The sequence below is a fragment of the Cygnus atratus genome, chromosome 19, assembly GCF_013377495.2.
Source record: "Cygnus atratus isolate AKBS03 ecotype Queensland, Australia chromosome 19, CAtr_DNAZoo_HiC_assembly, whole genome shotgun sequence".
NCBI classification, from domain to species: domain Eukaryota; kingdom Metazoa; phylum Chordata; class Aves; order Anseriformes; family Anatidae; genus Cygnus; species Cygnus atratus.
Window position 1 is genome coordinate 2,556,128 of NC_066380.1, and position 20,264 is coordinate 2,576,391.

At 39.7% G+C, this 20,264-nt stretch overlaps 2 protein-coding genes across 14 annotated transcripts in view; one reads left to right on the forward strand and one right to left on the reverse strand.

Annotated features, from left to right (window-relative positions):
* The window catches only part of RAB14 (RAB14, member RAS oncogene family), a 37,945-nt gene extending 29,553 nt beyond the window's left edge, over positions 1-8,392 (forward strand). For 7 of the 9 annotated variants that reach the window (XM_035555529.2, XM_035555528.2, XM_035555531.2 and 4 more), the window contains 7 exons: positions 141-199; positions 1,488-1,541; positions 2,946-3,123; positions 4,235-4,301; positions 5,209-5,296; positions 5,622-5,652; positions 6,273-8,392. In XM_035555529.2, coding sequence (XP_035411422.2) covers positions 141-199; positions 1,488-1,541; positions 2,946-3,123; positions 4,235-4,301; positions 5,209-5,296; positions 5,622-5,652; positions 6,273-6,450 — 655 coding nt within the window. In that variant the 3' untranslated portion in view covers positions 6,451-8,392. The remainder of the gene's footprint in view (positions 1-140; positions 200-1,487; positions 1,542-2,945; positions 3,124-4,234; positions 4,302-5,208; positions 5,297-5,621; positions 5,653-6,272) is intronic. The other 2 variants (XM_050714567.1, XM_050714568.1) reach the window with 1 other exon arrangement.
* Positions 8,393-9,457: 1,065 nt separating this feature from the next.
* Positions 9,458-20,264, reverse strand: part of CNTRL (centriolin) — a 33,643-nt gene continuing 22,836 nt past the window's right edge. For 4 of the 5 annotated variants that reach the window (XM_035555489.2, XM_050714559.1, XM_035555493.2 and 1 more), the window contains 15 exons: positions 19,646-19,810; positions 18,702-18,861; positions 17,854-17,969; positions 16,747-16,964; positions 16,137-16,294; positions 15,819-15,892; positions 14,904-15,092; positions 13,739-13,964; positions 13,281-13,486; positions 12,839-12,979; positions 11,481-11,753; positions 11,309-11,371; positions 10,511-10,717; positions 10,089-10,196; positions 9,458-9,663 (listed from right to left, as the gene is read on the reverse strand). In XM_035555489.2, the coding sequence (XP_035411382.1) occupies positions 10,113-10,196; positions 10,511-10,717; positions 11,309-11,371; positions 11,481-11,753; positions 12,839-12,979; positions 13,281-13,486; positions 13,739-13,964; positions 14,904-15,092; positions 15,819-15,892; positions 16,137-16,294; positions 16,747-16,964; positions 17,854-17,969; positions 18,702-18,861; positions 19,646-19,810 (2,280 nt within the window). In that variant the 3' untranslated portion in view covers positions 9,458-9,663; positions 10,089-10,112. Of the gene's footprint in view, positions 9,664-10,088; positions 10,197-10,510; positions 10,718-11,255; positions 11,372-11,480; positions 11,754-12,838; positions 12,980-13,280; positions 13,487-13,738; positions 13,965-14,903; positions 15,093-15,818; positions 15,893-16,136; positions 16,295-16,746; positions 16,965-17,853; positions 17,970-18,701; positions 18,862-19,645; positions 19,811-20,264 lie in introns of those variants that run through there. The other variant, XM_035555490.2, reaches the window with a different exon arrangement.

Sequence of the window (20,264 nt, forward strand, 5' to 3'; positions counted from 1 at the left end):
TGTGAAAGGAAAGATAGTTGGGGGAGAGAGAGGAAGGGTGTTTTTCTTTGCTTGTATAAGCTAAATTGGGTGAATTGGGCTGAGTTCAGTGAATAAGTAGCAGTTCTGATATGTTTTTATTTTTGTTTTTTTTCTTTTAGTGCCACAATGGCAACTGCACCTTACAACTATTCCTACATCTTTAAGTACATCATTATTGGTAAGTATGAAGTGGACACATACCTATCAGTGCTTGTTTCTGTGATCCTGCCTACAAACCCTGTGCCTGACTGTTGTTGACTTCTGTCGCACGTTACCTGCTGTAGCATTAATTCTTCTGGTCCAACTCGTCCAACCTCAGTCCCTCACAAATTGCCACGCTTGCCCTGAAACTTCAGCCACTAACAATATAAAGGCAAATGCTTTTGTGCGCTGGTACAGCTGGTGCCAAGCGGACTGGGGCAAGTACCAAAGAATACTCTGTAGAGTTCACTTTGTTGCTGAGATCCTCAGCAAATCACTGCTCTTCTTGACATACTTCAGCGTTCTTGAACATCTTTCCTGCTAGGGCCATGGCACTTAGCACCTTGCACAGCACTGGGGGGGTGGGAAAAGGGTTCTAAAAACTTGTGCGTGTTGTCCCTGAATCAGGCTTATATTTAGGAAAATCTCTAAATGCACTGGAAATGGGAAGAGCTTTTGTGATGGCTTCTCAGATGTGCAGGTGCAGGTTTGCTGTAGCGCTGTTACTGCCTTTCCACCATTAGCCTCAAAGGTCTTAAATTTTATTGGAGACAACCCAAGTGCTAACTAAAATCCCTTGCTTTAGGCTTATAAGCCTCTGTTAGGCTATAGTTTTGTGTTGGAAAGGTTGCTTTTAGCTGCAGCTTCCTTGGCTATTCAGAGCCAGCAACTTGATTGCCTTTATTACTCTGCTGGAAGAACTGGTATTGCTGTTAATTGTTTAATTCTTAATGATCTTGCGTACGTGGCAGTGATCTGCAATCTTGTGTGTGAGTCGGGGTGCTGTGGCAGCATCAGCCAGTGGAAAAGTGGTACTAAAGATCTTGCTGTTTCTCGCTGTGGGTGTTGTGTAAGGGGATCAGTGGAAGTGAGGCAATTTCTTGGTGTGTTCTGGTCGGCTGTCAGCGTTTTCGACGTGCTTACCGGCAGCTGGAGGTGACAGGAGGAGGGCAGGCACTTGAAATGTGTGTTGCGCTTCCACTTCTTGCAGGTCAGCTTGCGACCTACTGAAGCAGATGTGAAGTCAGTAATGCAGGCGGTCTTTGTGTGTTTCTGTTCCGCCTTCGCTTGCAACCCTCCACCTGTAACCAAAATTACAGTGCGGAAGTTGATAACTTCTAAGGGCTGTAGCCAGGCGTAGAACGCTGCGTACCAGACCTGAGGGAGGACTGGCTGCCTGTATCTGTACTCTTGTGTGAAATGAACAAAACGGACTTGTTGCGACAAAGATATGGTGTCAGTCTTAACTGTTCTTTCTGTAACAGGGGACATGGGTGTAGGAAAGTCCTGTTTGCTTCATCAATTCACAGAAAAGAAATGTGAGTATAAATTCACAATATTTATTCGAATTGGTATACTTCGTCCCTCTTTCCTGCCTTTCTGCTTCTGTCATGCATGAGCTTGATGCATTGTCTTTCTGAACCTATGTTTGTTTCTAACCATGTGATTGTATGCTACTTGCTCAGATTTGTTTGTTTCTGACTTCTGCAAATACGGAAACAAAATGCCGATGTAGTAATAGTGAGAGTGATGCTTCAGGCCTAACTGAGTGGTGGGAAGACCACGTCCATTTTTATAGCTCTTCCAGGGAACTGTGATACGAAACAAAGTGAGATTTATTGTCTGAAATGTGCATGCATTTAATATTGGTATAGTTTAAACACAGAGCCGTCGTTTTTAAAGATGAAGGAATTAAAGGGGGGGCAGTTCATTTTTCTTTGTCTGCAGGCTTAAGTAGCATTGTCGTCCTCTGTAGTTGCTGTGACTCATGAGACTGGGACTGCCCTGCGTGATGGTGATTAAGGCTTACTGCGTTCCGTCTCCACTGTAATGTTTCCTCATGTATGCTATCACAGCAAATTAACAATTATCTTCAATTCTTCTTACCAGTGTGCATTGCATCTGAGTTTGCAGTAGCTCTTGAACTCTTACGACTTTCCCTGTAGCTCATGCTCAGCGGATAAATCCGTAGTTATCTGTTAATCAAAATTCTAGATAACCCAGTTGTTTGAATGCTACTTTGCATATGGTTAAATTCACAAACAGGTGGTTCCGTGTTTTTTTTAATTCTTGAAAAATATCAGCATTGAGTAGAACTTGTACAGCCAAACTAACGTGTCAAACACCTGTACTGCAGGACTCGCTCTGGACAGCTTGAATATGTGTTTGTCCTTTCTCAACTTTCTTGATCTCTCTTAAAGAATTGAGAATTAATTTTTCTTAAATGAAATTCTAATTAGAAGCCGCTTTTTTGGTTTTGATTGGCCATATGATAGCTACTTGTGAAACTGGCTTTTTCCTGTGGACGGTCATACTGTTACTCCATCTGAAACAACCTGGATGTTTGTTTCTCAAATGTTAGAGGCTTCTAAGTGTATCTTGCTAATTCTTTAAAGCTGTCTTTTCCTACTGGATTGAAATAGCTAACCATTTCTGCAAGGATAGGACTGAGAATCAACTGACTTGATATCTTCTGATGCATACAGCTAAATGGTATCAGCAGTAAGATTCATTAGAGAAGACTTAACTTCTAAAAACTAAGAACAATTCAGGAAATCATTTTATTCCTGGTTAAGTGATACAGGTTAGTTACTGTAGCTGTAAAAAGTCTCTTAGAGACTGAAAGTCTAGTCAGCATAACAAAACTGATGGCAGTAAGATCTCTGTAGCAAGGAGACCTTATGCTAGAAGGATCTGATCTTCCCTCTTACTTTTTGTGACAGTTATGGCGGACTGCCCCCACACAATTGGTGTTGAATTTGGCACAAGAATAATTGAAGTTAGTGGCCAAAAAATTAAACTACAGATCTGGGATACAGCAGGACAAGAGCGATTCAGGGCTGTCACACGAAGCTACTACAGAGGAGCAGCAGGAGCTCTCATGGTCTATGACATTACCAGGTAAGATGCTGCTGACGCTTGTATTGATGCTCTGTGCGTTTCAGAAGGTATTTGGGTACTGCGGCCTTCTACTTACCGTCTTGTCTGTCCTCTTGACTTCATTTAAAGGACTCTGTGTTGGGATGTCATGTGTGAAGCTTACTACATTTCTTATGTGAATAACATTTAAAAAGCTGCAAATGAAACGTAGGGAACTAACTGAACTGCTTTTCTTGGAAAATTTCACTGCCGACAAGCCCTAAGGATCTTGCAATTTCAGGTCTTGGCTGCCTGTGTTGAAGTTGGCTAAAGAACTGGCTTTCCCCTTGGAATTACCCCTCAGTGTATGGATTTCTATCTTCCTGGTGACGCAGGGAGGCAGAGGATTCCTGCTGCTTGCCTGGCAGGAATGTTCTTAGAGTAGGCATAGGACAGAATATTACTTCTACTGCAGTGGGCTATGTAAACATGCTCAGCGTTCTCTCAGTACATAAGAATTGGAGGACGAGCCTGCGGAGAGGCCCCGAAGTCAGACTTCAGTAAAAGGAGACCGCATGGAAGCTATCCCGTTCTTCTTTCACAAATGAAAATTAAAGATACTACTTAAAAGAATAATTAGATGTGCAATGTGAAGGACTTCTGCCTTCATGTCTCCCATCTTCCTTTGAGGCTGTTCATGATATTCTTCAAGCACCTCCTGTTTTTAGACATAGGTGTATCGCCTGTTTGCTTAAACCTCAAGTAAAAACCAAATTACCTTATGTACTGTTTGTTACCAAAGCTCTGTACTACTGCACAGGGCTCTGAAAGAGTATCTATCAGGAAATTCTTTAGTGTTTTATACAACACAATGTGAGTGTTGTCCTTGTGAAGCCAGCAGTAGTACTGCTACATACTGGAAGAGGGAATTGGTCTGTCTTTCTGTCTTCTGTTTGTGTTGCAAGAGTTGCTCTGTGGCTTGTTGAAATCTTGGTGCAAGTCCAAACAAGATGCTGCTGTTTCTTCTTTCTTGAGGTGGGGAGAGGATTAGGTATGACGTGGTAGAGTGGGTAATGGATGCTAACTGTACTGTTGGTCTTAAGTATTTTAAAAACTCTGTAGCTAAAACCTGTGCTCACTCGATTCTTTGCAGAAGAAGTACGTATAATCACTTAAGCAGCTGGCTGACAGATGCAAGGAATCTCACCAATCCAAATACTGTAAGTTGGACTCTACTTAGCTTGAAATCAAGGTTGATTATCTCAAAGCGAGAGTTAGAAGGCTTATGCCAAAGCATCTGGAGTGGTCACAGTGTTCTTTAAAAGAAGCTGCCTGTGTTTCTCAGCTACTTAGTTCCCAGTTACCCTTATGTCCCCACCGTGCAGTACACTGGTAACTCTTCCCTTACTGCAATTGGTGCAAAAGTGTAGGCTTCTCTGTAGGAAAACAGTGGTTTCTTCCAAAAATCTTGCTCTGCTTTACTTGCTTTTTGGGCTATTTTCAGCAGTTGGAGACCAAAATTATGGTCACTTCTGAACAATCCTTAACTGCTGTTACTATTTCGCATTGCCTTGTTGGTGGTAATGAAGTGAATTTGAACTCATCTTAGACTGGAATGTAAATTAAATCTCAAAAAAAGCTGTCCAGGTCTCTGGAGGGGTGGTGAGGGAAGAAGGTTCTTCTGTGTCTGTTTGACTAAACAATGAAATTGTCCTTCAGTCTTTGTGAATGACTCTAAAATACTTTATAACCAAGCTCATGGGAAGACTCTTACTGTGGTGAAAGAACTGCTAAAGATTCTGGCTAGATTAGCAGGTGACTAAAAAAAAAAAATGCAAGAAGTGTGGTTCAGAGTACAACTTTTCATGAGTAAAGAATAGGAGTACTGCTTTCTTTTATGACCATCTCATGAGAACAGGCTAAAGAACTTGAAAGTGGCAGCAGGGTGCTATTCCTGACTGCATGGAGGGGGCACTGCTAGAACAGTGTCCTCCTGAAGATGCATGGGTATTGCAGCAGCGCTTTTCTGAACGCTTCATTTTTCTTTTTTTTCATCTTGTAATAAAGAGGTTACTGGTGGAAAAAGATATGCCTTTTCTCAGACTAATTTTCTCTCTTCTGAACTAGGTGATAATCCTCATAGGAAATAAAGCAGATCTGGAAGCACAGAGAGATGTTACGTATGAAGAAGCCAAACAATTTGCTGAAGAAAATGGTGTGTCTTTTTTCTCTTGAGGTGTTACATTTCCTACAAGATAGCGATGTTAACGTGAATCCTCACCCTTGATAGATGCAAGCTTGCTCTTCCAAAGTAACGTAGTTATATGTACAAACTTCTACTGTGCCTCAGATAGCCTGGCTTAATTCTAACTGTGCTTGGTTTTAGAAATCAGCTTGTGTATTGATGCCTTAACTTAGCACTAAATGGTATTTTATGGCTAAAGTAGTCTCTTGCATGCAATCTGAAGGTCATAGAACATTGACTGGAGGCTATTTGAAGTGTATTATGCACTGACAGTTAAACTTCTGTTTTTAAACAGGTTTATTGTTCCTTGAAGCAAGTGCAAAAACGTAAGTTACTTCTGCCTAGAGTTAATGTATCTGATGTGATCTGTTTACCCATAAACTCTATATTCCTCTTAAATATAGCCATGAGGTTCAGGTGTTATAAGGTTTTTACAAGTGGAAACAGTTTTAAATTGTCTTAGTGTAAGGTAAGGGTAGCCTGACAGAACACAAGGGATAGCATCTCCAGACGTGCTAATAAATATGGTTCTGAGTGGCACCTGTTTTAATGGAATCTTTTTTAAACAAAAAGGTTTTACTAACAGTCACTCCACTGTCTTGTAGCCTCTTTGAAACTTGTTGTGTACGTGTGGCTCAATGCCTTAGCTTATTTTTGATATTCCGTGTTTTGGGATGGAGTGGTATTCAAGGCTATTCCAGGCAGATTTAAAGGCTAGGGAGTGAATTACCGTATCAGAAATTGTCCTGCAAATGAGCTATTAAACTTCACGCGTGTGCTTAAAGTACCGTAAGCTTTTCTTTCTTGAGAAAAGAGGACCAGGGTAGCAACGGCTTTTACTTGGTGACCTGTCAAATCCCAGCAAGGGTGTCTAGCCAGCTGCCTCCATAGCCTGCTTTGCTGTGCTCAAGTGTAACCTAAATAACTCCCGCTGCTCTCTTCGTAGTGGAGAGAATGTTGAAGATGCATTCCTGGAGGCTGCCAAGAAAATCTACCAGAATATCCAAGATGGAAGCCTGGATCTGAATGCTGCAGAATCGGGTGTACAGCACAAACCATCGGCTCCGCAGGGGGGGCGACTAACCAGTGAACCCCAGCCCCAGAGAGAAGGCTGTGGCTGCTAGTGACCTCTGTTTCATGGCTTCATTTCTGACCTTTCACCTGTCTGTTGGGAGCAGTGCTTTTGATTGCTTCCATGTCTTCTGTACATCTTATTGGGTTTAATTAAAACTGAAACAAGTTTAACACAATACTAAACTGCTAAACAACTTTAGATGTAATCAGGTTATCAAAGGCAAGTAGAGTAATAAAACCTCTCCTGCATGGTAAATCTAGAAGTTTTTTTTCCTTGATTGTCCTTGTGATAGTGTCACAGATACGTAATTTAAACTGAGCACTGATGCTGGACTCATGATTTTACACTTTTGCAGGGCTTTGTCTTGTACGGTTTAATTTTATGGTTCTTCAGCCTTTCTTCCCCACCTCTAACTGTGTAGAGCTGTCCATAGTAAAGGATAAGTTTTTTGCTGTGAAATGACTTCTGATGGTAGAAAGGGGCTCTGTAACGATGTGCTTGTTGAAAGAATTCCCTGTGGTGTGCATGTTGGGGGCAGGGGTGGGCTGGCACAGGAGTGTACAACTTGCACAGGGAAACAAACCATTCATTCTTGTGCTCATAGCTTTACATCATTTTTTTGCCACTTTTATCCTTTACATTTGTTAACAGAACGTAAATATGTATAAAATTTGAAGGAACTGAGCTAACAGTTAAATACATCCTGTGTATATGATTTTAATGAAGAAAATGATTACTGGCATTAGAACAGTATATAAGAAAGTATCAGTTTGTACAGTATGACCTATATGTGGCCACATGCCCCCTTAGTACAGATATAGGTGTAACTGCAGTTCACTAACATAGGCTTAACTCCTCGGTGTTGACAGTGGACATTGTGCTGGGGGAACTCTAATCTCAATGCAGAAATTAACACTAGTGGAATCTGTCATTCATCTTTGCACTGTGGTATATCTATGCCATTTTATTAATCCTGTTCTGTGCAATCAGCAGTGTGCTAACCTGCTTTCTTCTGTAAGCATTTTGCATTATTGGGCTTCATTACCTGCCTTGCATTGTATACAAAGGCTGGTTCTCTTGCACACCTTACGCTTTTATACCTTTAACTTTTTCAATGGTCAGATACTGAACTGGACAGTCAAAACAATGTGCTCTCTAGGGATTTTTAGCTACTGTTGTATTTTAACAGTACCGTGTGAGGGTTCCTTTTAAGACTTAGGTTTCTTCAGAAAGAGAGTACGTCCTTAACAGGGTGACACAACCTGTAATACTTCTATAAAGGGGAGATGTCAAGTGGTGACCGTGCACATGTGGATTTTGTAGAACTGCATGTGGGGTTTACTATGTTGTCAGAATTAAATGTGTTGCTCTCTATGCAGTACTGTATTTCACATGCAGCTTCACTTGGAAAACATCAAATATGACTTCGAAATGGAAGGGGGTAAGTGTTTAACTGATCAAATGTCCAACCTTTAGTCTTACTGCAGTGTTTAAAATACAAAGTAGTCTTAAAATCTCTCTCTAGACACTAAAACTATACAATGTTCAGACTTGTAAGTCAACAGTGGTACCAGAGTATTGTACAGTCAATGTTAAATAAAAAGCCAAAACTGGAATGTGCAAACAATAGGATTTGGGTAACTTGTGCACTGTCCCTTTGTTTTGTCTGGTAGTCTTTTTTTTCTTAAACTAATATTCTTAAATAGATGGCTATGTTCAAATCTACAGCTAAAGTGTCCTGCTTAAACCAAGGTTGCACCACAAAGGGTTTGCCCAGGGACCATGACCTGCTGCTGACATGAAGTTCGGAAGTAAATGTTCTAATGACTACAGCTTGTTGAGGTGCAATACCTGTATTCCCAGAATAAGTTACAGTAGGTCTTATTGTTTCTGTCACAGAAAGGATTTGTTTGGACTGCTGTACTCCTCATTTGATGTAACAATGCTATTAATCTAAATATTTGTAAATAAAGTACCTGTATCTAGATAAACCAGAGTGGCTTGTGTTACTTGCTCTGGCTCTCTCTACTTCTGTGCTAATGTTCCTTGGAGCTGTTCAATAGGAAAGGAGCCCCCCAGCAGCCCCTCTACCACTGCAGCTGGCTTGCCTAAGCTGCTAACAGGCAGTTCTGCTCACCTGCAGTCAGGTCTCTGCTTTTTGAGAAGTATCTTACTAAATTGTTGGAAGAGGGAAGTTATGCAAGGTGCCCTTGTAGTGATGGCAATTGTGCTTTAATTGCTTTGTGTTAACTTTTAGAAGACCTTCATGGTAAGAACTTTACAGGCTTTTTTTTTTTTCCCTGCGTCTTCTATTCCTGGAGAACTAACAGGCCAGTGCTGAGTGTGTGAGTGTATGCTCCTAGTGAAATGTGACACTTGCTGCATAAAAAAAGTTACATATCAATAATGTAGCTGAGAGGGCAAGTCTGAGAACAACTTCAAAGCCTGTCTCAATCAAAAGGAGGGCAGGAGCTTTGGGAAGTCCTTTGTACAACTTTTTCCGTAGGCTGTGTGAGTGGGACAGGCCTGCTTTGCAGAGGTGCATGGGGCCTGCTCATGTGGAAGAAGTTCTGTATCTCATAGTGCCTTATTGCTGCTGCGTTAAGGCTTCGATCTCTTCGTTTACAAAATTTTTTTAGTTAAAATCATACTGCTTGCAAGTTTGTGCAGAATTAAAAACCATATGCCCGTGCTTCAGAAAAGCAATACATGCCACTGTTCAGAGAAGAAAGTGTAATGATAGTCACAAAAGGTAGCCAGTAACTTACTACCTAAAGATCAGTGTTTGACAAGGCTTGCGGTCTGCCTCTAGGAGAGAGGGACTCAGGGCTTGCTTCTGCCATCCTTATCCAAGATATTGTTGCAGCATACACGTTAAAAAACAATAGGTGAAAAAGGAGAAAAGGCAAGCACTAGACACTGAAATTTAAGAAAGTACTCAAAAATAGCTTTATTTGCAATATTCATGCATTTGACATGTAAATGACAACTGTCCTTGTTAAAAATTTTCTTTGAAATGTAAATTGACATACCTACACTTAAATAAATGTTTTGGATACCCTTAAACCCATCTTTAAAGTTTTTTCAAAAACATATATACATAAAGCTCCCTTAGTCATACAAAAACTTCACAGTACAGAGGAGGGCCTGCAGTCAGCTGTTATTGCTGGTAAATGCCTTTCCTACCAGGGCTTGCAAAATAGTGAGGTAGAAGTCTTCAGAAGTGGTAGATGGTACAGTCCCAAGGAGCACAGCTGTATATCTAGAAAACAAGTGACAGGAGTGGGTTTGCACATCAGTAAGAGGTGGCGGTGCGTGACCAGTTCTGGCTGTTGCATAGTACTGGCTTGTACAGCACAGGCCCCATTTACAGTCGCATGGATGCTTTGCATGTCCTGAGACTTAACTCCTGCTGCATGGCAGGGGCCTAGAAGTAGCTGTAGGTGTGCTTAAAGCTTTTCTTCTCTCTGAGCACTGATGTATGGCAGTTCTTGAATTATTTTTTATTTAAATCATTAGAGAGGAATCATTAGAAGCAGGATAGGAGTGCTTTCATGTGGCTGAAGACAACATGGTCTGGGAACAGTACTGTGCCTCCCCCTTCCTTGATCACCTCATAAGCCCCAAAATTCAAGACACTTACAAACAAGTACTAAGTGCAAACTAAGCTGAAGCAATCCCTCTTACCTCTGGACTTTACTGAGAAATTTCTCATGAGCAGGAATGCCATGTGTGAGACACCACTGGAACGCCTGCTGGCCTGCCAGGGACATGTTCAAGTCTTGTCAGAGCACCCTAGGGGAAGCAGTAGAAGTCTGAGCAATAAATTAGTCTTCAAGTAGTAAGGAGATTTTTTTTAAAGAAAAAATGGATTAAAAAACAAAAGGTAAGGAAGCAAGTAAGTATAAAAGTGATCTTTGAAGCAGGTAGGAGGTAGGCTTCCTCTAACAAGTTAGTTACTGGTGAAGCAACCAAGCGTACAGTGTGGTTGCCCCACCTACAGAAAACCCCTGCAGTGCCTCCAGATGGTAAGCATACAGGTGTAACAGACTACCAGAGAGAGAAACATTTTAAAACAATCAGAATTCTTGTATGCACTAGAGCATTACCTGTGTTTTTGTTAAACTCAGAGCATCATGAAGAGATGCTAGACTTGATGAGCTTTGGGCTAGAAACAGGGAGTCTGAAGAAGTGCTGCTGACCAGGTCATCCAGGGCATCAACCTGTCGCTTCAGGCTGTGAAGGGTGCCTTCTGTTTGTTGTTTTCCTCTGATCAATACTTCTACTTGTTTGGACATGCACTGCCGGAGCTGAGCCTAAATAAATCATTAGTCCTATTTATATGCAGTTAGTATAATTTTGAAGACTATTATTTTAGTAGTCTGATGACCTGAAGTCAAACCATTAGGGATATAATGTTAAGAGTCTCTTGAATCACAAGCAGCTGGCAATGGCTTTGCAAATAAAGAGGTAAACTATTTAAAAATAAGTTTAAGTCAGAAATAAGCTGTATTCATCTGGCATTTATCATTAGCTGCTTGAAGGGGCAACTAAATGAAATTGGCCATCATATCTGCCTAAAATGGTCACAGGTGCCCCTGAACTGTAGATTTTCATGTTGCTAACATAGCACAGTATAATGTAAGCGACGGAAACATTTTGGAATACACAAAAATCAAACTACAATTAACTCATTTAACATTATTCATCTTGATATAACACAGTTGCTAGGCCTTCTTTTACTATTCCCACCAAAAAAAAGACACCCAAAGGTATTTTGCAGTTCATCATTATGGACAGAGTAGATAAGGAAGAGCTGGAGAAGGATCTCCCACACTCTGTTGTTTAGATTACTTTTGGAAGGGACCTAACGGATGTATTAGTGCGATGGGGAAGAGATGCGCCACCTTCAACCGATCTTCATGATGCTGCAGTTTCTCTCGGAGAGCCTCTCCACGCCATTGTTCATCCTTTTGGAAACAAAAGCACATTCAGCAACTGAGCACTACAGCTAGAGGTACCGATATGGACACGCTCAGCTGTAACATGAATAAGGGCTACTCTCTGAAAGCATTTTACCATTACGAGGACTTTAGAAAAATCCAACTTTTCTTCCAATAAGAACAGTCTTTTGTCAGCAGCAGCAAATGGAAGAGTCTCCTCTAAGTTACCAGGTTCACAATGCAGACTTTTTACTGCAGAAGATGCTCCCAGATCTTCCAATGGTTCTGGTGAGGATGGGCGTGAAGATTTAAACCCTATCTTAATTTCATCTTCAACCTCCAATTTAAGCATTGCTACTGTATTCTGTATTTCTCTTTGTCTCTCTTCCAGGTCTTCCTGAGTCTTAACCTACGACATAAAACACAGTCTTGCTACGCTGCTGTCACATTACAAATGCATCAATCCAGAGTGATTTCCTGTGTAACTGAACAAGTCTTATCTCTGAAGTGTTTATGCTTTGACTATTAAAATCAGAAGTCATAAAATCTCTGAGTAGATACAGCCTTAATTCTGAAATTAACTTCAATTGCTTATGAAGTCGCTCTGACCAGAGAGGAAAGTTACCAAGACACAAGCAGTTAACTTAAACCTATTCGTACTCTGACCTAGCATAGCCTTCCTCGAATGCTTTAAAGGACTAACAAACAACTTATAAACAGCTTAAAGGTGGGACAATGTGGAATCACCTTTTAAATTAAAGCTAGTAACAGAAGAAGAAAATGCTGGTCCAGGCTGGCACTACCAAGTTAAGTCTCCAGTGAGTAGCTTTGAACTTTGATAACATTTAGTGATTTACATACATTATGCCTCCAGTTATGCCAGCGTCCTATGACCAAACCTTAATGCAAACAGGAGCAACAGTCCTAGTTCTTGATTGAGACATTACATAAATTAAGCTGACAGCAAATGAAACAGTACAGTTACCATGTATCTTTGTAACATCCAGATTTAATTATTCTAAGGAATAGCTAGGACTCCCCACCACCATCCTCAGCTCATCCCTAAAAGACAGTCTCTATTTCAGGCACCACTTCACTGGGCGAGAGGGACCGATCCATTTGAAGTAGCCTAATCAGGGCCTGTAATTCTCTACCGTGTGATGGGAAGGTAACCATGCAGTTGTGCCACTCCGCCTTGACCCCCAAGATCTGAAGAACTGCTTTAGAGCTTGGCAGCCTTACACTGAAAACTCAGCACCCGACTGGCTGGAGTTGGTCTGTTTTTAAACCAGGATTACTGAGCTGTCCTACTGAGTGTTAGCAAAGCGTAACCTTCCAGGTTTGAAGAAAAATAAATAAATAAATAATTGCATAGCAATTTTAAGTAGTGTCAGTCTGCTTCATAGGAGGAGATTCAAAACCAATACAATATAACCCTGTCTAGAAGAGACAGCTTTCCCTCCGACCTGCCTAGATTTGTCTACACAGTTATACCTGGTTCCGGAGATCCATATAGTCCTGCTGGATCTGGCCAAGCTCTTTAATAAGACGCTTGGCTCGTTCCCGGTTATGGTGCGCTACTTGTTCAGCAGTTGCTATATCACTCTGCAAACAATTATTTTCATGCTTTTGTTCCTAGGAAAATGCACAAAGATTGTCTTTAATGTGAGCACTCACTTCAGAAAAATGGATAAAAAGAACCCACACATGACAATTTCTTCAAGTTAAAAGGTAAAAAGAGCATAAAGTAAGTGACTACAGAGGTATTCTGCAGCACAGTCTAGAAATACCAGAATTTGTTTGCCTCAAGTTCTGTCTAGCCATGAAGTTATAATGCATGACTTTTGTTCTTCCTGCAATAAATGGGGCTTTTTATCATTTTGCCAAAAAAATCACCAAAAACTTCCAATATTCCCCCCATCCAATCAGGGCTTACTCGCAGTTCTCTTTCAAGCTGTGTCCTCTGCATTTTCATTGCTTCTTTCAGACTCAAGATTTGTTTTTCTGTTTTTTTCCTCTCTGATGCCAGCTGACCTTGGAGGTGGTTTAGCTCAGACCTGGAGAGTTCCAGTTCTTTTTGAAGAGACTGAATTTCTTTATTTTTTTGTTGTAACTGTAGTTCTTTCTCTGAGATCTGATGTTCTGTAATCAACATTTAAAATAAACACTGATTAGCAGAAGTGTAAATACCTTGGTACATTTCATACACATAAGATAGTTTCAAACATTTTTCTGCCAAACACTGTTTGGAAAAACATTGGCACAAGGTGGGAGGGGACAGAAAACCAGTTTGCTTTAGAAATTCAGTTCTTTCAACAAATCAATTTAAGGATCAAGAGTCAATCCAGGCGCTGAATTAAAATCTAAGTGACTTATTTGTACAACAGATCTTACTGTATTTTCTGATAGTTTCTTCAAGTGCTGCGAATCGGGATGCTTCATTTTCCAGCTTCCTGTTGTTTTCTTCTGTCAGCCTTACTTTTGCTATTGCCTGCTCCAGTTTCTTTTGTTGATCTGTTAGTTCCTTTTCCAGTAGTAGTTTCTGATCTTTCAGTTTAGCAGTACTTTCTTCCAGTTTTTTTCCTTCACACTCTGAATTTTGCTTGAGCTGATGAAGAATCTGGCAAAAACAAAGAAGAGATCCCATCAATTCAAACTTTAACTAGCAGCAACACAGTAAGAACAAATACCATCACCAGAAGACCTAAGTTAAAGCATCAGAAATCTGAAAGAAGAAATGTAGTATAGTACTCAATCCAAACAAAATTCATCTTTTTTCCTTTTTTTTTTTTTTTTCTCCAGGACAGATTCAGTTCTTCTTCTGGCTAACACTTTGTTGAAACTGCTCGGCCAACATACGTTTATCTTACTACAGGAATATATGATTAAGCCCTAGTTTTCATGAAGAGCTGATGGTTTTGCACAGAAATACAGTAGAACAGAAGAACAAGAACTAGCTGCAAACATTAATCCACTCAAAATCAAAAGTAAACTTCAGGAATAGAGGACCATGAACTTTTTGATGCTAATTTTTGAATTCTAGAATACAGCTGGACTTAAGTTTTGATTAGTTTCACTTGAAATACATTTCATCAGTTCAGGTATACTAAACTGTTCACTTACCTCCGACGAGAAATAAAAATCATGGGAAGAAATTCATTGAACTATATCTAGCTGCTATATTTTGTCAGCTGACAAAGCAAAAAGTATGGAGAATAATCTGTACTAGTCCATTCCCTCATCTGTACCAGTAACACAACAGCAGCCCACATACAACATTGTACAGTGCCTGCCACTACACTAGCCCTTCATGCACTCAGCGGTCATTGCTGATTTTACTGGTTTTGTTATCAGTTCAGTATACGATGACCTTGCTAAGAAGGAACAGTCCTTTTTTGGGACATAGTAGCTTTCACTAAGACATAACTGAATGTTGAAGCTGTGTGTTCATTGCTATTCCTCTAGAAATGAGACTTCATGTTTCTTGCACCAAAAGCTTTTCTGTCTGCATCACTTTTAGAGGCCAGGCAAAAGCTAGACACATTATCAGGCTCATTACCGCTTCTTGTTTGGCTAGTTCTGTTTCTTTCTCTTTGATCTCTTTCTGGAGCTTCTGCAAATGGTTCTCCCTCCTTTTCTGTCTCTCTTGGCAATTGTTACATTTCTTTAAACTTTCTAGGATATCTTCTTTCAGGGTTGCCTGCTCTCTAAGCAGCTCTTCCTGATGCTTTTTATTATTTTTCAAATCCTGTAATATAAACAGAAAATCAAATGACATAACCAGCTGGTAAAGGTAACAGGTGTCTGGCTCAACAGGCTTGCATTTGAAAGAAAATAACTGATCACCCCTAAACACACTGAAAGACTACCTTCTTTTTAAACCAGGCACTGAGTGAATAAATACAATAGGAACCACAGGATGCCTAAGTTTAAAGATGCCAGAGTAAAGGCTGTACTGCACTTTAAAACAAAAACAAATTGTCTTTGCTAAAGACAAAAACAAAACAAAAACAACAACAAAACAAAACAAAACGGTAAAACAGGTTGATTTTGCCTCCATACCTGAATTGTTTTCAAGAAAGAAAAATATAAACAACACCACCCCCACCCACCAAACTGCCACCACCACACTGCACAAACCCACCCCACCCACAGGCTCCCGTTAGGTGCATTTGGTAATAACAGCCTGACAGGGAGCCTCACCACAGTTGCCACTTCCATTCATGTTCAAAAATGGAAAACAAAATAGAAATCGCCTGGTTAGGTACCTGTCATAGTCCAAATCACTCCAAACTCAGCGAGACCAAAAGAAACTAGACAGTGTTTATTAGCTATGCAAAGTGTCTGATTTCAAGATAACGTGCTTACAGGAAGAGACAGGCAATGGACTATCAACGGTGATAAAAAAAGGTCCCTTGTTTCTGTGCAATCTAGTCACTACGTAAGAACAAGCATAAATTTGACAAAAACTAACCTGTTCCACCAGATGAAGACGTTGCCTGGAGTCACTGAGTTCTCCTTTCAGCATTTCTAGTTCTTCCTTTTTATCTAGGAAAACATTTGAAGAAAGACATTTTCAATCAGCAATCCACAAAGTAACTATACAGATAAAATTTGTCTTCTTGTAAATGAATAAAAAAGTTTCCATCTTTCTGACACATTAAATACTTTCTGCCTGTAGATATTTGAGCATAACAGATCATTTATCATACAGTACAGTTACACACACTGTGCCTTTTAATGCCATTCTTTTAAACTACATTACAGCTTAAAAAGAAAATTTGATCTTTACCTTGAAGATCTTTTTGTACAACAGTAATGTCTCCATTCAGTGACTTTTTTTGTTTGTTCAGTAGATCTAGCTCCTGCTGCAGGCTTTTAACATCCAATTCCATTTTTTCTACGTTGGACAATGCAGTTCTGCTGCTATCTTCAGTAGCTATCAAGTCTCTGTAAAATGTGAATGTATGTTCTCAGTTTGTTGGAAGTACATGGTGAGGACTCTAAAAGCAGTTGCATTTCAGTAGTTTTTTCAGCTCAAGGGCATGTTACTTAGTAGTCATGAAAACAAGACAGAAGTCTCATTTTAAGACTTAACATTTTGCTTTTCATAACATTCTCATTGCATTGCCAGGATGTAACAAATGCTGCTGCATTCAGCAGCTTCAATTGCTGCATACCTTCTGTAAGTCTGCTATAGACATTCTACAGACGTACATACTTAAAATAAAGCCTCCACGGGGCGTAAGAAATGACGTATTCTACAGTATTCTATAGAATAGATGCCCATATTGTGTAGGGCACCTCAGACTTCCAGTAATGTTTTTAACCAGGATAAATTGACATTCAAGACACTTCCCATCACTTCTGATCTTCGCAGAATGCATATCCCCCCCTCACACCTTCTGGTTTGTGACAACTTCTTTTCCAAACTCTGACAGTCTTCTTCAAGCTTTTGCCTTTCTTTATTCAAAGACTCGATATTACTTTGCAGAGTGCGCATTTGAGAAACCAGATGTTCATTTTCCTGACGGTCTTTCTCAAGTAGTTGTTCCTGCCAATCTACTTCCCCTTGCTGACACTGAAATAATCTCTGAATATTCTCCAATTTCAACTTCTCCTAAGAAAGAAAATATTGTGAACAACACATATGGTGAAAAAGAACAAGTTAACATCTTTATCTGCAGCAGTTTAAAAACCTTTCATTCACAGATCATGTGCAAGCAGATACAGTACTCTCTAACTACTGCATTAGAAGAGGGAGGAACCGTTTAAAGTGCCAGATTCATTTGAGTGCATTTATGATAAAGTTTAGCATGAATATTAGGATGACAACTGGAAGATGAAGGTGCAAGTATTCGTTCCTTCATAGCTTAATCACTATTGTTTTCTCCCAGCCATAAGATGAGTAGCAAATCCCTTCATCACGGGGATTTTGAGAGAATGACCACTTTAAGAGCTACAGTTGACACATCTAAGTAAAGAAGTGTTATCCTGGGCTCTGACCTAACAATCCCGTAGCTATTACAAGGCTGCCAAATGGACGTCACTGATCTTCCTGCATGCTCGTGGCAAAGTTGAATGCCTGTCCGCGTTCATCAAAATAGGAAGAGACTAGCTGAGCTGAAATACCTTTACAGTTATAGAAAGCATCATCCAGCTGAGTTAGTATGCTGTCTTCCATGCCAACTTTGTGAGTGAGGGCACAAATAGAATTTGGATAAAACAATCTGGAAGCTAATGCTAAGAAAACTGTATTCATCATTCTGCAGATAACAGAAGAGCCTTCTGTCTTTTTGCCTGTCTTTTTCACCCTCCTTCCCTTATATGCACCAAAAAATTCCCATCATTTTAAAGTGCTCAAGCAAGCTTTTCTATGATAAGCTGAAATCAGACTAGTGACTCAGATTTAAGAGCACAGGGACTCTGTCACCCAGATCTTAATAGGACCACAGAACATGCAGGTCTCTTCTTCCAGTTACTGTACTAGCTATAAAAGAAATACTCACTTCTAGAACTGCAACTTGAGTCTTTTCTAGTTCGTTGATCTTTTGGTCATGTTGTAGTTTCAAACCTTGAAGTTCATTATTTTCAATCTCCAGCATTTCCAGAACATGTTTCAGTTCTAATAAGATGAAAAAATCAAAAGGTTATTAGCATGCACATGAAATTAATTCTATTCTTTAAAAAGACATTAAAAAAAAAAAGAAAAAAAGGACAATCCTGATATCATCCCTGTAAAAACTACACTTTCATTTGCTGTGGCAGACACAGCAAGTGTTGTATCTGATGCAGTTCCACTGGAATGTTGCAGGTCCCTAGGTCTCCTGTTTTTCCTGTTTTCTAGGGAGTTATTCTGGGACAAGTACCTGACAGACAATGAAGTAATATTATTTTTTTTCAGAAAGTACAAATTTTGCAAGCTAACGCTGATTATACTTCCCACAATCTGACAGGATGTAACTGCCTGGAAGGGCAATCCTTCATTTCCCTTTGCACCCATGTTTAATTCTTCTGTCAGCGTGTCACAAGTGGCTGGTATCTCCCAAACACGTAACACCAGAACGCAAACTTAACCAGTTGGTCCTGATGGTAGATTTGTTTACATTTCTCACTGGGATGAAGAACTCCAGTCCCAAAACCAAAGCAAAACTAAGCACAGCCTCAACTCAAACACAGAGAAATGGTCAGACTCTCCAGTACACAGTACAGAGCTGAGTCTCCAACTACACCAGTTACACAGAACTCTTTCTCTCTAGGACAATATTTAAAAAGAGTGAAGAAAAGATGACTACACAGATGTACGACTAGCAGCTTAGAGTGTATTTCTATTCAAATTGCACAGATTAATATCTACCTATCTTATGTTTAGTAATTTGCCCAAGTATTCCCTGAAGATTTTCTTCCTCTTCTCCAATATCCTTCTTTATGAATGAAAGCTGTCTTCTTTTCTCATTTATTTGGACATCCAGTTCTTTCCTCTCAACAGTAAGCTCCTTCAGAAGCAGCTTTATTTCCTGTGGAAATGTATCAGTGTTAAAATGACTGTCAATATTTGCCATTTGATTTTTTTTTCTTTAAATACATTGTAGATATTTAAAAATATATTTTAAAAGTCTGTCAACTATAAACTGGACAGTTTAATTGCAGAATTTATAGTTACAGTTACCAATTAATATAACTACAGTTACAGTTGTCAATTTAAAGCATTACTTTTGTGAAGATTTTGACCTAGAAATCTCACCGTAACAGCGTAATTCAAGTGAACAGCAGGTAGGCCTTAAAACAGGAAGCCAGACAAAACATCCTCTCAACTCCTCCCCCCCCCCCCCCCCCCATAATTTTGATCCTTTGTTTTTATTTCAGTGCTGAGAGTATGAATCTAGTAAAGTCTTTCTTCCACAAGAAAGTATAGATGCCTTTCTGAGCAAGCAAACAGGAAGGAAGGAGACAAACAGCTGACTTATGCCAGCTTTGTTAAATTTTATGCACACTAATCAGATTGATTTGCTTTAACTGATTGCCTCAGCAACAGTAAGTCATTCAGAGACTTCTATTCAATATAGTTTCATTCTCAAGGGACCAATCTGTAAGTATTAACAAAATTAGCAGAGTTCTATTTCTCATCTGTGCACCTGGTCTTAAGCACACAAAACTGTAAACTTGCTTGTTCTATTTTTCAGTGGGTTTGGGGGAGGATATAGAAAGCAGAGCTAGTTTTGTGGAAGTTCTCTGATGTTTTTGATACTTTATTCTTTTGCTGTTCTTCAAAGATATAATAAATTGAAAAATCAGAGTTACTCTTATTTGGCGTTGTTTTTCATTTGCTTCAGTCTCCCCATCTCGAAGAGCTTCTTTGAGGTCACCTTTCTTTTGACAAATACAGTCTTGAAGGACATGGAGCTGCTCTTTTCGTTGACTTAACTGTTGCTCCAGAAACAACAACTCTTGTTGCTGAGCAGTAACCTATAACGTAGAAATTCAGAAATTTAACAGAACAAGCATCTGAAGGCTTTTGAAGCTACACAAATATACAAAAATAAATGCAATGCACTGTTCCCAGACAGATTTATTTGAATTCCATAGCACATAAGGATTCCATCAGAGCAGTGAGCTAGACCCGTGTTACAAGGCCAATGCTATAGACTAAGCTCTGATCTGGACAAGCACAGTCCTGTATCTCAGAGGTTCTTACGCTTCATGTTCTGAAGCATAATAAGAACATAGAGAACTCTGCAATAATATTTACTATGCAGAAACACCAGCAAGACTGGGGTCATACTTATCACAAGTCAAGAAAAAATCAAATTACCAACACTAACATAAAATTTTGAATTAAATTCTTCAGACAAGGTAGTTTGGAACATAAGATTCCCCAGTTACATTAAAAACAGTAAAATTGATAGTCCACAGTTAACCA